This window comes from Salminus brasiliensis, chromosome 12 (genome assembly GCF_030463535.1).
Source record: "Salminus brasiliensis chromosome 12, fSalBra1.hap2, whole genome shotgun sequence".
NCBI lineage: Eukaryota > Metazoa > Chordata > Actinopteri > Characiformes > Bryconidae > Salminus > Salminus brasiliensis.
This window is the reverse complement of record NC_132889.1, coordinates 7,970,758-7,987,649: the sequence shown is the minus strand read 5'-3', so window position 1 is coordinate 7,987,649 and position 16,892 is coordinate 7,970,758. Positions and strand designations below refer to the sequence as shown.

General features: G+C 42.2%; 2 protein-coding genes across 2 annotated transcripts; one reads left to right on the top strand and one right to left on the bottom strand.

Moving 5' to 3' along the window:
* Positions 1 to 1,942: 1,942 nt before the first annotated feature.
* LOC140573653 (guanine nucleotide-binding protein G(I)/G(S)/G(O) subunit gamma-5) lies at positions 1,943 to 6,725 on the bottom strand. Its single transcript, XM_072693124.1, has 3 exons — positions 6,598 to 6,725; positions 3,753 to 3,879; positions 1,943 to 2,526 (listed from the first exon to the last, which is right to left on the bottom strand). Exons 1-2 carry the CDS (start codon positions 6,682 to 6,684, stop codon positions 3,754 to 3,756), a joined length of 213 nt encoding a protein of 70 aa, XP_072549225.1. The 5' UTR covers positions 6,685 to 6,725; the 3' UTR covers positions 1,943 to 2,526; position 3,753.
* Positions 6,726 to 9,377: 2,652 nt separating this feature from the next.
* Positions 9,378 to 15,879, top strand: clpp (caseinolytic mitochondrial matrix peptidase proteolytic subunit). The gene is made up of 7 exons (XM_072693988.1): positions 9,378 to 9,468; positions 9,786 to 9,887; positions 11,180 to 11,251; positions 11,344 to 11,440; positions 12,885 to 13,072; positions 14,622 to 14,727; positions 14,884 to 15,879. The coding sequence occupies exons 1-7, from the start codon at positions 9,457 to 9,459 to the stop codon at positions 15,102 to 15,104; spliced, it is 798 nt and encodes a 265-aa protein (XP_072550089.1). The 5' UTR covers positions 9,378 to 9,456; the 3' UTR covers positions 15,105 to 15,879.
* The last annotated feature ends 1,013 nt before the right edge of the window (positions 15,880 to 16,892 follow it).

Here is a 16,892-nt window from a genome sequence, read left to right as displayed (position 1 = left end):
ACACGACAACAAATCTCCACCTTCAGTTTTTAAAAAATATCCGGATATGTGTGAACGGGGCCTTTTACTGAAAGTTACCAAGGATGTTCACTTGTAAAGTTGCCATTTTGGAGGTTGAACATCTCATAATAATGTGCGTGGTGGCATTACCAGTGAGCTTTCTTCAACGGACTTGGAGGACTTGGAGGAGAACGCAGACTGTCCTCACCTCATGCTGAGTGGTGGTGATGGTAGGGTGCAGAGCCTACCCACCCAAAAAGAGCAAGGCCAGTGACGCTATGCAGGAAGCCATGGCTGGGGTGGCATTGCTGTATGATCTCCTAACAGCGGCGTCAATGCTTAGATCAGAGTTCTTCAGTTCAGACAGTAATCATCTTGAGCTTTGGTGCACAGTGCTGACATATTGTAAGTGTCATGTCATCGTAGTCGTTTTTGAAGAATATCAGGAGGCCTGATACAAACATCAAAATAATACAAAAATAGCAACAGACATCCTTCACCATGGGGAGCACTCAGAGCAGGTGAATCTATACAAATGTGTACATTTCCATATTTCAAACACTGTAGAGCTACAATCAGAAGTACATTAAGTAATAGGGGTTTTCTAATTGGGTATCTGCTATTGCTACTGAGAACACAGCTCCTATTTGCTCAATACACTGATGACATATGTGACAAAATATGGTACACCATTTGGCTCATTTTGATGGATATTGTTTTACAGCCTGTTTAGTCAATATTTGAACTAAATGGGCAATGGGATTATTTCACAAACTTTTTTTAGTAGTCAAATTTTGAAGATAAAGATCTGAAGATTAATATAAATCCTGCTAAAACAGAAAATGTAAAAAAAATATTTCAATCAAATCAAATCATCTTCACTTATCCCTCCCCACAGAAGTCTTGATCAGCCAAGACATGTTTGGTATCTGAAATGAGTGGAAGCTCCAATGCAGCACCACCTTTCTTCTGCCGACTGACAGCTGCGCTCCACTTGAGTTAAAAGGCGTTTTTGCTGCTTTCAGAAGTGTCGTCACGTCTCTCTTACCAGTTTGGCCCCCTGCCTATCAGTTCAGCAGGATTTGCGAGAGTCCTGATGTCGTAAGACCTGGGCTGAAGACAGGGAGCCTATGCCAAAGACGATCAACAGTTTAATTTGCTAACATCGCTCCCATCTAATTATTTCTCCAGATTAAACAGAATTAATTTCTGTAAATACCCGCCCAAAACATTCAGCTCAAGACGCCTCCAGATTTTTGATTGCTTTGTGCAGGTAAATTAATGTTGTCTAAAAAGCTATTAAGTATATTAAGTATTGAATGGTAAATGGTGGCAGCAATTCAACCAGAGGAACCACATCCACCCACTTGGAGAGAGCAAGGCCAATTGTGCTCTCTCTGGCTCTGGATGCTGATGGCAGTCAGAATGACCTGGGATTCGAACTAGTGATCCTCAGGGCATGGTGGCAGCATCTTAGTCTGATGGACTCACCCATTTTGATAAAGATGGTATGTTAACAGAGATGACCAGTCCAGTGTTTAGCCATCAGCCTAGCACCCCCCATTGCAATATAAAGAAGCACATTTTAGATACCAGACATCTTTAGATGTCTTGACTGATCAACTGCATCTGGGGTCAGTAAGCTATTAGATTTTTCATTTTACATTTTTTACTTTACTTAAATTTTCTACCTAATCGAATATACCACCAGAAAGTGGTAATTTAGTGTCTATCATCAATTAAAAGAAAATAAAAAAATGCAAGAAAATAACATAGACAAGCAAAACAGGAGGCAGGATAGGAAGGTTATTCAGCGTTTAGAATAAAAAGCCTGAGAACTTCGTTTTTTCTTTCTTCCAGCTGTTATTGGCACACTTCAGCTTTCAGGACTCAACGTCCTTCGTTTTTACAGTAACTGATGCAAAAGAAAAACAACAATCACTTCTTTTAAAGGGCCCATATCAGGGAAAACTTCAATTTTCCAACTTTTTTCCAGAAACAAACATAAAAAGATGTATCCTGTAAACAAGGTTCAATTCAGTCCCCAGTTCATTTAGCCCATATATGGACAATGATGTTTCTAAAATGACTCAAATTTTGTGATGTCACAAAACCAAACACATTTACAATGACAAACATCAGCGATTTAGCCCCGCCCCTTCCTGTAGAAGTTATAAGGAGTATAAGAATAAGGCACAATACAGGACAGCCAATCAGAACAGAGCATGTTTACACACATTAGCCTCTAAATGCACAGTAACAGACGCAGCCTGTTTAATTGTAATAGAGATAAAGAGATGATGGAAACTGGTCAGGTAAAATGAAGGATGGCAGCTTCAATGGCGGGAAAATGTAAGAGAGCGATGATGTATACATGTGCTATAGAACTAAAGCAAACCTTCAGCCATTAAATCTAGAAGGTCTGTAATGTAAGGGTAGTGTTGATCCAGTGTTGATCCAGTGCCGCCTGACGCGATTAAGAACGAGTGGAAGGGAATGTGTCTGTAGCCGCCTTCATCTTCAGTTCTAATGGACGAGAAGGAGGGGGGGGGGGTGTTGGGAGAAGGTGGAAAGGATATAAAGGAGAGAGACAGTGGGTAAGGGGGAGTGATTGGGGAGAGAGAGGGATAGAGATAGAGGAAGAGAGGGAGGGAGAGGTGGATAGAGAAGATTAGGGAGGGAGGCAGAGACGGAGGAGGGAAAGAGAGGGGGAGAAAGAGGTGGGAGGGGTACGGGTAAAGAGAGAAAGGTGGGGAGAGGGAGACAGGAAGCAAGACAGAGGGGAGAGGTATGGAGAGAGAGGCAGATAGGGAGGAAGGAGAGAGAGGGGTAAGAACAACAAGGTGGGGAGAGGGTAAGAGAGGTGGATAGAGAAGATTAGGGAGGGAGGCAGAGACGGAGGAAGGAAGGAGAGGGGGAGAAAGAGGTGGGAGGGGTACGGGTAAAGAGGGAAAGGTGGGGAGAGGGAGACAGGAAGCGAGACAGAGGGGAGAGGTACGGAGAGAGGGGCAGAGAGGGGTAAGGAGAATAAGGTGGGGAGAGGGTAAGAGAGGTGGATAGAGAAAAAGAGGGAGGATGGGGAGGGAGTGTAGAGGGAGGGGAGAGCAAGAGAGAGAGAGAGAGAGAGAGAGAGAGAGAAAGTGGGGAAGGAGGGAATGGTGGGGGGAGAAGGAGAGAGGTAGAGAGATAGAAGGGGAGAGGGAAAGATATAAAAAGAGGTGGAAAGAGTAAAGGGAAAAAGAAAGAGAGAGTGGGGCAGGAGGGAAAGGTGGTGGCAAAGGTAGACAGAGAGGAAGAGCAACGGAGAGAAGAGACAGAGAGAGAGAGAGAGAGACAGAGAGAGAGAGAGAGAGAGAGAGAGAGAGAGAGAGAGAGAGAGAATGAACTGCATGCACACAATATGTACTCTCCATCTCTTAGTCAAATTCTCTATTCCACCATAAAAAGTGCAGCAGTAACTGGTCCCTGTGTATTTACAGGCTTCATGATGTCTCCCCTCAGCGTCAGCCTTACCCTTAATCTCTCCCAGTGAGCAATAGGTCTCTCTGTCTGTCTACAAACACTACCCACACTGCATAAGCAAATGACAGCCACACCACCTGCTTGTTATTCCCCCCTGTGCTCAGGGATTGATCCTGGCTGTTGTTTACTGTAAAAGCTACTGTGTGGTATTTCCTCATGGTGAGAGCTGGGCATCAGACCCGGATTACTATCTGTAACCCAAGTTTGTGCTCATGGCTGTTTGTGTTTACCTCAGAAGAGTTCGCATGATTTGGGTGGCCGGAACGGATTATCGCTGGACGGGACCCCCACAAGCAGCGGGTCCTTATGGGCATTTTGCAAGCAAAACGCCTTCAAGTCAGCGGCAGCCTGGGACACCTAATGTCATTGAAAGGGAAAAAAGAAAAAGAAGAAGGAGGAATTATTTGTAGATGCTGTTCTATTTACAGTAGCATTCAAAAGTTGGGGCACCCTGGTCTAAGGTCCTGTAGCTAACGTTAAATAGCCGAGCGAGTAAAAGGTGACCTGAAATGTCTCACAAAGTTAAAGATGAAGCATTTCCTTAATTTTATATATTTTAAACAACATTACTTCTTTCTTTCCATCTTTTTCTGTTTAAATTCCGAAGGAAAAACAAAGCAAAAGTTTAGGTACCCTGCACGGTCAGTACTTCTTGGGTAAATACCACAGCTTGTAAACTTTTCCTATCAGCCGCTAAGGAGAGGCTTCTAGTTCTGAGAGATGCTCAAGCTGTTGACCGTTCTACCAATTGGCCCACCCTTTCGTAGCTCCCCCCAGCTCTAGCGACGCTCCCGACACTAGGACTTAACACGCGTCTCCTCTGATACATGTAAGCCAATTGCCACCGTTGCTGCGTTTCCAGGCAGCTGATAAGCTCAAAGGCAGTGCTGGCCTACATTGCTTAAGAGTGGAGAGAGCGCCATCTACCTTTCCGGAGTGAGCATGGCCAATTGTGCTCTCTCAGACTCCATCCACTGATGGCACAGCAGAATGGCTTGGGGCCCATGTGTCACCGGCTGCAACACAAACCCAATGAACGATCGATCCAACAGTTCCTTGACAGTTGGAATGGTTTTCTTCTAATAAGATTTTGCCCCTTTTCTCTCCACCGCAGCCAAAAAGTTATATTTCAGCAGGGTTTTTAATGCTTCAGGCTTCTTTAGACGTTCCTCTCTGAAAACTGGTGCTGAATTTTGTGCCGAACATGCAGGAAAGATTTTCTTGAAGGTCATATATTTGTGCAGGGGTCATTGCACAGTAGAGCAGGGTTCTAGGTTTGTTTTCTAGCAGTCTTACGAGCAGTCCCCTCCTCCTCCAGACATCAACTGTTTTAGTTGCATGCCATTTTGTTATTACATTACATCCTTAAAAAAAATAAATATTACAAAAAACAATGATGTTGAGGTCTGGACTCTGGGAAGGTCAGTCCATTGTTCTGTAAAGACCTTGATCTTTTCAATAGAGGCTACTCAACCCAAGCTTGCCCAAAACTTGATATTCTGTCTGACCCCTCAGGCTTAGGTTGAGTAGCCTCTATTGAAAAGATCAAGGTGTTTACAGGACAATGGACTGACCTTCCCAGAGTCCAGACCTCAACATCATAGTTCTAAGGATGTAATACAGGAAAATCTTTCCTGTTGATTATTGGGACACATTTGGCTCTGGGTTTTCCAGTCCCGCTTAAAGATGACAAGGTTTAGGTGCAGTTTATTTCATGGGTACAGTTGTTTGGAGAACCCCCCCCCTTATTTCCTTTCCTTATGCAAGTAGATTCTCTTATATCTACATTAGACTATGTAAAAATTAAGTAACTGGACATTAAGTAAATGAAGGGTGTGCAGTGATTGCTGGACAGTGGCGTACTGTACATGGTGCATTTTTCAAGCATTCGTCGTTATTTATAGACCCTCTTAGACATTAAACATTTATCTGATCGTTCCCGCAGGGAAAACCATGTGTCTGGATGATGGTCTCCAATTAGGACTTGGCCTTTGGAAGCCAACAATCGGCCCACTGTCACACGGTTTACAATCAACAAAGAGCTGCTCTGTTCACAGCCACATGTTCACGCTCACCACAGCTCACTAACATCAACATGTAGAGTTCGGAGAGTGGGAGGCGGTGGCGGCCTGAAGCCACACCGTATGGGAGCTTTTCTTACATTTTAAGTGAAGCTGGTGTTCACACCTTGCCAGCGCCTCGCTATCATGTAAACTGTTGTTCTTAAGCTTTTTGAAGCTTCTTTAGCTTAGCTAAAGTCTAATACTGCTAACATGTAATGGAAATGCCCAACTATGTTACCTTCAAATTCTAATACTAGTATATTTAGCATTACTAAATACTTTACTGACCAGCTAGCTAACACGTTTCTCATATCTTTGGGCTGGTTATTATATTTCTAACACAATTCTGTACGCAGAATTAGCTATCTAAATAACTACAAACTTGTCTCAAACTATATTGCTACATTTTAAAAAAATAAAAATAAAAATAGACTAGTGTATGAGGTGTTTCTTATACTGTTATCCGCAAAAATCAACAAATTTCCTATAGTTTCAGGCAGGTATGTGATGGTTTATGTACTTTTAGCGGATCGATTCGGTGCCCATACGCTTCCATTACTTGTTAGCTACATTAGCCTCACAACTCCAGGGCAAAAAGGAGCAAGCGCTTCAAACGCAAACAAAATCAAATCAGCAATCGACTACATTTAGGTTAAGGATGAAATCTGTGGACATTTGATTTTCTACCAAACTACACCTTTAAAAGCGAGTTGATCGAGGGCGTAGGGCGTAGGGCGGACGGCGGGGTGGCTGCACTGGCGGCGCTGAAGGTGAGTGACAGGTGTCTGTTCAGGACCGTAACACAGCGGACAGCTTTCCTAATAAACATTAAAGTTTTAGATTTAACCAAAATATTCTGGCTCCAAAACAAGTTTTGTGAAAACAGGACCGTGTAACCTGCAAAACTTTGAGCTCCTATGTAACCGTGAAACTAGTTAGTCCAGTCACACCCTCGTACTTCACTTCACAACTCCACTCATTTCCTCTCCGCAAGCCTCGACTTCTTCCCTACCTTTATCCGGCGCACACTCGCCTCCAGCCGCAGCTGCTTCACGGCTTTTTGGGCGATGACCAAGCTGCTTGCGCTGTTGTTTGACATCTCACCCGCCTGCGAGGTGGTCAGAGAGTGCTCCAAACTGAACTGGGATTCAAGTGTAAAAAAAAAAAGTCAAACCCAGCTCGTCTGCGCCCCCTCCGCACACTCTTCAGGAGCGGCCTCGTCTTATATCGAGCCTAAGTGCCCTACATAGTGAACACTCTGCTGAAGCCATACTGCCAACGCTATAGCTAGTCTAGCTAGCTAGTTTCTAGTTTCTAATATCCTCAGTCTATTTATTAAAACTTACTTTAATTATAAGTATAAGTATAAGACAAACATTATAAACAATTAAGAAGCTTATTTTAGTTCATAATTGTGTAGACGGATTTAGGAGAAACATTGCCACAAAGATGTGCGGGTATGTTAGCAACGGAAGCTCCATTGTGGTTTAGTTTAGGTGTAGGTGACTAAAATGAGCCCCTATTTATTTAGTTTTCGGGCACTAATGAGTATGCCGGCCATTTCTTCGGAGTGTCCGAAATGTGGAATCCGAACATGAGATTTGAGGGGACTACCCACAATGCACTGGTAATTTGTAGTGAACATCGTAGCTCACTACGTCAGCTGAACGTGGACCAGATTCACCGCGTGTGGCGTTACTAAACAACGGGCCAGAGAGTGAAATGGGGCCAATAAGGACTTATGTTATAAAATTTCATATGAATTATGAGCTCCTGCATTTCACATATCGTGCCCTACATAGTGAACACTCTGCTGAAGCCACATTTCCACTGCTATAGCTAGTCTAACTAGCTAGCTACTTTCTAGTTTAGCCAAGACTGTTGATTAAAATATACCTTAACTTAAACAATAAGACAAACATTATAAACGATTAAGAAGCGTATTTTGTTCATAATTGTGTAGACGGATTTAGGAGAAACGTCGCCAGGGAGACGTGCGGCATGTTAGCAACAGAAGCTCCATTTTGTGCCGTCGATCCCACATTAGGGCAATTCACATCACAGGTTTAGGTCTAGACTGTGACCAAAACGAACCCTGTTTATGTTTTTGGGCACTAATGAGTATGTCGGCCATTTCTTCGGAGTGGAATTTGAAAGTGGGATTTGAGGGAACTACCCACAATGCACTGGTAATTTGTAGTGAACATCGTAGCTCACTACGTCAGCTGAACGTGGACCAGATTCACCGTGTGTGGCGTTACTAAACAGCGGCCAGTGGGAAGAAATGGAGCTGACGACGTTTGCAATTGATAATCATGAGCTACTGAACGCCGTGAATTTCACATATAGTGCCCTACATAGTGAACACTCTGCTGAAGCCACATTATTAACTATTTTGTTTATAATTGTGTTGATGTGTTTTAGGAGCAACGCCTGGACAATTGTTAGCAATTGTGAAGTGGAATCGAACGTGGGATTTAAGGGAACTACCCACAATGCACTATGGCTCCTATGTTTCTCAACTAAATGCTCTCACCCTATATCGCACAGTGATGATCCATTTTCTCTAAATAAAAGTCTTAAAAAAAAAAAAAACTTAAAAACATATGGAAAAGTGAAAGGGTTGTGATATATATATTGTGATATATGAATGAAATGATATATAAATGATATATATTGTGATATATGAATGAAATGAATACATTTTAGTCAGCAAGGAGTGTAAAAACAAACAAACCCAATATATATATATATATATTGGGTTTGTTTGTTTTTACACTCCTTGCTGACTAAAATGTATTCATTTCATTCAATATTGTTGTATTTACAAGTGAGTTTATATATATATATATATATATATATATATATATATATATATATACTTAAAAACATATGGAAAAGTGAAAGGGTTGCAATATATCTGTATATATATATATATATATATGTATATTTCCAGTTTCCGACACCTAGGGTTGCCACATCTCATACATGAAAATAAGAGACACCCACCCGACTACAAACATGTTTAATCTAGGAAATATGTATATATTAAAGAGCGTTTAAATGTTTCAATTTCTGAAACATTTTCTCTAACTAATGTATTTATTTATTAACTATTACTCCATTAGTATAATTTGTTATTTAAATGGCCATATACAATATTTATATTGGCTAATACTACTGAATATGAAATAAATGATCATTCACTCCACTTTAAAAACTCTACATCCTAAACAATCAATCAAACCACAATAGTCTACTAAAATAAACTTTGCAGAACTGGGAGTAGATACTGAGGTAAATGCTTACACATGGCTACTACATAATCATTTATGGCAAAAGTTGGTTTCCTTAACATTTCAGAGGCGACCCCCTACCCTAATTACTATGTTATTGCTAGCTACCCAGCTTGCTATCTATCTAGCTAGGTAACCTCTGCAGTGAACTTAATTGAGAGTGAACTTCCCTTAAGATGGCGTCGTGGATCCCTGATAAGGTAGCTAGCAGTTAGTCCCCTAACATCTGCCACATCCGCGTGTTGTGCATTTCTGCTCCAGATACGCAGATTACAGCTTTGTTAGCGATGTTTAAATATTGTTTTTTTTTTAGATGTGGAAGCAATAATTAAGCTGAAATGCCTCCGTCGTTTTTAGGGGAGTTTATCGAGGGCAAGTCGACAAGGGCAGGTTGAAACACGGTTGAAACCGACCCTCTGTGACCGCTTCAGCCATTGGAGTAAACGGAGAGCTAAGTCATGTTCGAGTGGCGCACTTCCAGTAGGGGCGGTATTGAGTCCAGCGCCGTTCAGCTACCGTCAAACCCTCACAACGAAGAAGAGCCTGGGCTGAGTGGACTTGACTTAATTAATAACATGTTATTACGAGTAAGTGAAGCTATTTATACCAAAACAGCCGACTTTTTAGTTTTAAGGTGGTTAAAATATCCACTTCAGGTGTTTATCGAGGACAAACAGAGCTCGGCCTGTGTGTAATGGGTCGGTAGCAGCAGTGCTAGCTAGGCTAGCTAGGCTAGCTGTGATGAAACATGCCTCTGTAACGGACGGTTTTCCTGGGTTTGGGTGAAATGGGTCACGGTCAGACACATTAGAAGAACACGTAGAAACACTCAAGCGTAAGAATGTCTCCTGACAAACTAATGACCTCTATAGATAATTGCTAAAGTCCTGTTTTGTGTCCCCAGAGGGTGTTACAGTGCGGTGTGTCTGCACTGAAGGGCAAGCGGTCTGTCCACCAGAGTGCTCCATGGAGAAGTCCTCTCATACCCATAGTTGTTGAACAGACGGTAAGGGTGGTTTCCTGAATGTATTTGTCATTTTAAGGCTCATCACTCAACCACACAATAGCAGTAGTTGTCAGATCTCCACTTTTTTCCCCACAACTTTCCGTTCCACCTTAAATGGCGCCGCTGTTACATTGGTGCGCCCTGAGCTGCCAGACTGTAACTGCTGTACAATTTAAGGTGGAACGGGAAATTTCAATAAACATGTCAGATGTAAATTTCCAAGCTTTATCAATGCACTTACTCTACAAAACGTCCAAGCTTTGTTAAGCAACTGTCTAAAGATGAAAAAATGGATGCCCACAAGACAAGGAAAGGTAAGATGAGGTCTGTATGAGATTTGGAGGAGTGAGAACAGCTCGTATACTGGTAAGAAAAGGCAAACCAAAACTCCCGAATGACCGTCAAGAACATGCATGAGTGTTTAGCGGAGTGGTGCACCGTCCATTCTATCTTCATGGAAGAGTCATAAGAAGAAAATTTTACCTGCCACGAATCTCATAGTTTTGAAGTATGCTTCAGAACATCCAGGTAAACCAGGTGACGTTTGGAAACTGCGATGGACTGATTGAGTCAAACTACAACTCTTTGACCGTGATCAGAGAAAACGAAGAATCAGAGAAATCAGAGATCAGAGAAAACGAAGAACTGCAGTTCATGAAGAGAACACCTTGCCAACTGTGAAGCGTTAGGGTTGTCCTGCTGCCAGTGGCATTGGCAATACTGGAAGGTTGGTGGAAAAATGGATTCCACAAGAATACCAGCAGATCCTGGATGCAAATGTCAAACCAGGCTGAAGCTGTAAAGAGGACGGCTTCTGCAACAGGCTAGTGATCCAAAATATACCTCAGAATCCACCTTGGACTACCTGAAAACACGCAAACTGAAGCATTTGGCTCTCTGAGTGCCCTGATTTAAACCTCATGGAGAAATTGTGGATAGACTTTAAACAAGCTGTGAAGAATAGTGTGAGGAGGACTAAACTGATTCTGTAAGGTACAAGGTATGCCTGATTAGCTACAGAGGCTGTGTTTACTAATTGTCGTTTGGCCGAAGGCACGCAAACTTATGCATAACTTTATATATGTGGGACGGATTTCTGAAATATTAGGCCTGCCCCAGACTCCATTCCTGTGGTTAGTGATCACTCGTTATTAGTGAGGGACCACTTGTGGGACAGGGAGGTGCTGATGGTCTTGCGATGTTGGTCTTCATCTCGAGTGTTTCTTAAAATCAGCATACTAGAACTTCACCAGCATGTTACACTAAGCGCTTTCCTGTCATCTCTTTCACAGGGCAGAGGAGAGCGGGCCTATGACATTTACTCTCGGCTGCTGAGGGAGAGGATCATCTGTGTAATGGGTCCGGTGAGTGTCTCTACATGGGTTAGATTTGGCTGGACAGGTAGATGAAGTCATTTCTATTTACATTTCCTCTCTTGATCTCCCTCTCCCTCTAGATCGATGACTCTGTGGCAAGTCTGGTAATTGCACAGCTTCTTTTCCTTCAGTCAGAAAGCAACAACAAACCCATTCACATGTACATCAACAGTCCAGGTGAGAGAGACCCAAACATCTTGAAGGGTTGCCAGATTTCTCAAATGTTTGTGGGCCATTCAATTGTTTAGGACTGGGGAAAATGCTTAAAAACCCCCAAAATAGTCAATATGAACCTCATTTACTACCAAGATGACACCAACAATCTTATTGTATATTAGAATTATTATTACTAACTAACTTTCCTCTTAGGATACATTCTAAGAACAAATGGTATTTGTAAAAATATATATATTTATAATTTTCTTAAATGAAAGATCTTGGAGAGGTAAGCTCTAAAATGATCAGTTTGACTAATTCAGTTTTTAGACACAATTTAAAAAAGCCTCATTCTACAACAGAAGCAAATATTGATCTGCTAGTACAGCTCCAAACTCTAGTGTAGGGTGGGTTAGAGTCACAAAAGTAAAAAACAACAAAAATAAAATCTTGGCTCTGCAGACATTTTTTGCAAAATAATGTTTTCCTTATTTTATAAATGTATATTTTCTTTCTAGGACATTCTAGTATGAATTAATATTCCACAAAAAAGTCAATTTGTTCATAGGACCGTACAGCCTCACACTGATTTCAGACAGCATTCAAAAGGTCCACCTCTAAAATATTATACACTGAAAATGTTTAAACGCTTAGTTTAATTCTGTTTGTCCTATGTTTTGCATAGATTTAGCTGAATAATGGAAAATTAAGTGTTCTCACATTGTTTATGCAAGCTTATGTAAGTGAAAAACAGCATAAGATTGTTACAATTGGCCTAAATATGACAATGACTGCCTTCTTAAGAAGATAATAGAGTTGAGTGTTTGAGAACGTCTTACATTTTTTGGCTTTTTTTTTGTTCTTGCATTAAAGAACATTCTTATAAACTTGTTAGTGTTTCTCTAAAGGTCTAAACCATCCCAAAAAAGCAGTCCAAATATGCACAAAACCTCCCAACCAGGCAACACTGCAGACTCACCTGTCAGTTTATGCAGAATAAAAAAAAAGTATTTTCTAGGGATGTCTCAATAAGGTATTTTTTGCCCCCAATTTGATCGAAGTCCGTAAGGTAAAATCCCTTTATTTTTTGTGGCAGTTTCTATGATCAGACATTCTGGACTGGTTTAGTTTAGTAGAGACTTTTCTTATAAATGACTGCTTTATAGTGTGTTTAATATCTAATAATCCAGTCTGACTCTCCTACCTGACCAATCAGCTCCCAGCTCCTTTACAACACTCTAATCACTTCCTGTGTGTGTGTAGTGGTACACACCCTGGACTAATATCTGTTGTTTTTTGTTGACTGCTGGTGTGAAATAACTGGTCTATAGTGGATGAGTGTGCTTTGATTTGGGTTTCTATAGCGTGAGTATATTAGCATTAGCGTTATCCTGATAGGTCACTGATATGTAATTGCGCTGCTTGACTTTTTCTGCCACTTGTCTTTCTCTGTGTTTTCCTACAGGTGGCGTAGTCACAGCAGGGCTGGCGATCTATGACACTATGCAGTACATCCTCAACCCCATTTCCACGTGGTGTGTCGGGCAGGCGGCCAGTATGGGCAGTCTGCTGCTGGCTGCGGGCACCGCAGGCATGAGACACTCACTGCCCAACGCTCGCATCATGGTGCACCAGCCTTCAGGAGGGGCCAGGGTAAGATGGGGGGCGGTGGGGACCGAGTTTGGAGAGGGGTCATGATACTGCCTAAAGGTGGGCAATAGAGCATCTTGATACTTTTAACTAGGGCTGTGTATCGGCAAGTACCTGGCGAGTTACAATATTTAAAAAATATGTATTATTACATCAAATTTTAGGAAAACTGTCGTCATAGTATATATAGGGGCTATTAAGGCTATTAAGTCTAAATTACACACACACACACACACACAAAGTTTTGTGTATTAATGTACATCGACATACTATAGCTGCATGGTTTGAGAGGTTCTTCCACCCTCTCTCTCACACACACAGACTGCCACAGTTCTATAACTTAGGCCTACTTGAAACCCCTCAGCTATGATATCCTAACTACGGTGGATACCTGTGTGCCCCCAGTGCCATACATATGACCCTAGCATTGTTAAATCTGCACGTATTCAAGCAGGTAGGCCTGTCATGATAATTATTTTTTGTAATCATATCGTATAAATGGTAGTAGTTATAGATATATTAGTTATTATGGTTTTATATAGCTATATTCTCAATCTGCAATCGTGTCTGTACTTGTGAAATGTCATCAGTCGCACCCAAGCTGAGTACAGTCCGAACGCCCGGATGAGTTCTTGTTCCACCCATGTTATCAAGGACGCATCGTGACGTGACTCGTGTGGACTTGGCACAGCCAAATATCCCAGAATGCATTACGCACCACGCTGCTGTTCCAATTGCAGAATTATCGTACACCCCTCATTCATTTAGTTGGACGCTTTTAACGGCAGTAATTAGATGGGTCATGCAGAGTTTATATTGATTGGAGCCGATTGGATACCGGTAGGAAAGGTTCTTCCTCAGCAGTTCTTCGGAGAAGGCTACATGGTCAAACGTTTGTGGACAGCTGCTCGTTTAGTGTCCCCCCCCCCCCCCCCCCCCCAAAATCAAGACAGATGTCGCTATCTGCTCACAGACTCAGACCCTCTCCTCCTAGAAAGAGCAGACGAGAGTGCCTGGGGGGATTCTCAATACAAAGTATGCCAAGTTCAGGATGGTTTACTTGACCGCAAGTTCGATTCGCGGGTACAAACTCCTGAGGACGCTGTACGGTCATTTTGCAGTTGGAACAGCAGTGTGGTGCGTAATGCATTTTGGGATATTTGGCTGTGCCAAGTCCCCACAGGTCACGTTCTGATGCATAACATGGGTTGGAACAAGAGCGCACTCGGGCGTTCGGACTGTACTCGTCTAGCTTTTGAATGGAGCAGGACTTGGGGTGCTACTGATGACGTTTCACAAGAACACAGATTGAGAATCGGCCAATATCTATGATAAAATGCTTGCAAGTAAACACAATGGGCAATATTGAGGTCAACAAAAATGATCAAGGTCTTGTCCATAAATTGTACAATAAGTCGCTGACATAATTGTCGTGACAAGCCTACAAGCAGGTGTGTCCAAACTTTTAACTGGTATTGTACTTGTTACCATACATTTACTATACTTCTTGTGTCTATGGTGCATCTAACACACTCGTAATTCCTGATTTTAGGGTCAAGCCACAGACATTGCCATTCAAGCTGAGGAGATTCTGAAGCTGAAGAGACAGATTAACAACATCTACTGTAAACATACAGGCCAGCCTCTGGAAACCATAGGTATTGCATGTGAAGCCACTTTTCATTTTTTTCGTTATCAAGCTTTTAGCTATGCCGGATAAGTAGTAGCTATTCACTGCTTAGTAAATCCCAAATATACAGAGAACACTGCAGTTATCTGACAGCTGTTTTTTTTTTTGTCTTTGGATTATACAGAGGGTGTGATGGAGCGAGACAGATACATGAGCCCTATGGAGGCACAGGACTTTGGCATTATTGACCGGGTCCTGGTCCACCCCCCTCAGGCTGGACAGGACGAGCCGGAGCTGGTTCAGAAAGAACCAGATGCTTCATCCAGCCCCACTGCCCAAGCAGCAGCTTCTGAACCAGCCCAAACTGGGGCTAGCCCTCCGTCTTCATACAAACCTGAACCATAAGATGGACCTGGATCTAGTGCTGCGTTTCTATGAAACGATGTCTGTGATGAAGAGTTTGATTTATTTTGTATCTTCTTAAACACTTAGATGTCAGATTTGTAGGTCCACCTACCTTTATCAGAAACACCTACTACTATGGGTCCACTATACAGGTGTACAGGTACACACTGTAGTCTGCTTATTTCTGCACAACCCTTCTGCAGCCATCTGCCCCATTAGATTGGCTAGTTTGCTAGTTTCTGACCACAGGACCAAGACGGTCATCCCTGAATGGTGCTCCATCTAAAAATATCCACCCAAGAACAGCTCTTATAAAGAACTAGAGGATGCTCTTATATGATCGTCACACACTCTACTATGTAAGCAGAGTCACTGCGGTGCTGAGTGTAGATCTAATGATATCTGGTCAGGTGTGGAGGGGTGCTGATGAATTGTGCAGGGATGGATGGATGGATGGATGGTTGGACTACAGTCAGTGATTGTACACATATAAAGTGGACCTATATGGGAGATGATTTCCAGTGCCGATAAGTACGAGCTAGGTGGTTCTAAGAAACTAGACACTCTGGCTATCCGAATCTGAGCCTTTCTCCTGTTCCTCACATAGTCTTGGAGTCTCTCATTGGGCAGCTCTGGCCTTGGTAGGTAAAGACTGACCAAAACATTTTGGAACTTTTTACAGGAACATGGGATCTTGTCTCACTTTCATGTGTGTCCTACAAAAACCTTCAGATTTTACTAATCAGAATCTGGAATAAAATAATAATGATGTGTACACCGTGATTCATAACTTTCTAATCCAGTGGTTACCAGTCTTTCTCCTGGAGATCTACTTAAAGACAGTAATTCGATGGGTCACGCAGGGTTCATATGGATTGAAGCCGATTGGAAACTGGTAGGAAAGGTTCTTCAGCAGTTCTTGAGAGAAGGCTACATGGTCAGAAGTGTTTGGACAGCTTCTCATTCATTGGGATGTTAAGTTAGTTTATTCTGCTTTCGTTGGAGTCATTGTCTCTACTGTCCAGGGATGGCTTTCTTGCTGTTTGACTGGTTTCAATGACGAACATTGGTGAGGTCAGGATGTTAAATGATCACCAACCCACCTCGTCTCTAACTCATCCCAAAAGTATTGGACGGAGCGCCATTATTCCAGAGAACACAGTTCCACAGCTCAGTGCTGGGGGGCTCAATACAACTCTAGCTCACGTCTAGCATTAGGCATGTTGTTCATGATTATCTGCTCCAGAGAGTCCTAGTCTATTGCCAATACTTTTCTACAGGGACTAGACAATCTGGGTCACCAATTAGTGCAACTCAAAATAGCTGAAAGTATGAGAATGTATTAGAAGGGTTGTCCACAAACATTTGCCAATATAGTGTATACAGATTTAGATGCTTAAATGCATTCCTCAGGATGTGGAAACCTTTCTAAATAGCCCCAAGGAAAGGTTCCACCACTGTGAGTCAAAAACCCTTTATACTTAGAGTGTAGATATCGAGGAGCCAACCAGTAGACCTACTGGTCCAACCTATAGCAGCTCATTTCATTAGATCTCTTACTCCACTAGTGTGGTATGATAGGTGAGAAGATTCCAACCAAGAACAATCTTTTCCATTTGATTGTGTGTTTAAGAGGAGACTGGCTCATTTAATCAATATTGATATTGTCCTCTATGTATCTCTCTAGTATGGAGGACCAGCAAGGTGTGTCCAGTACACGTTATGAACATTTGAAGCAGGTTTTTTTCAGAAGACAATAAACAACACTGCAATATTTGGTAGAAAAAT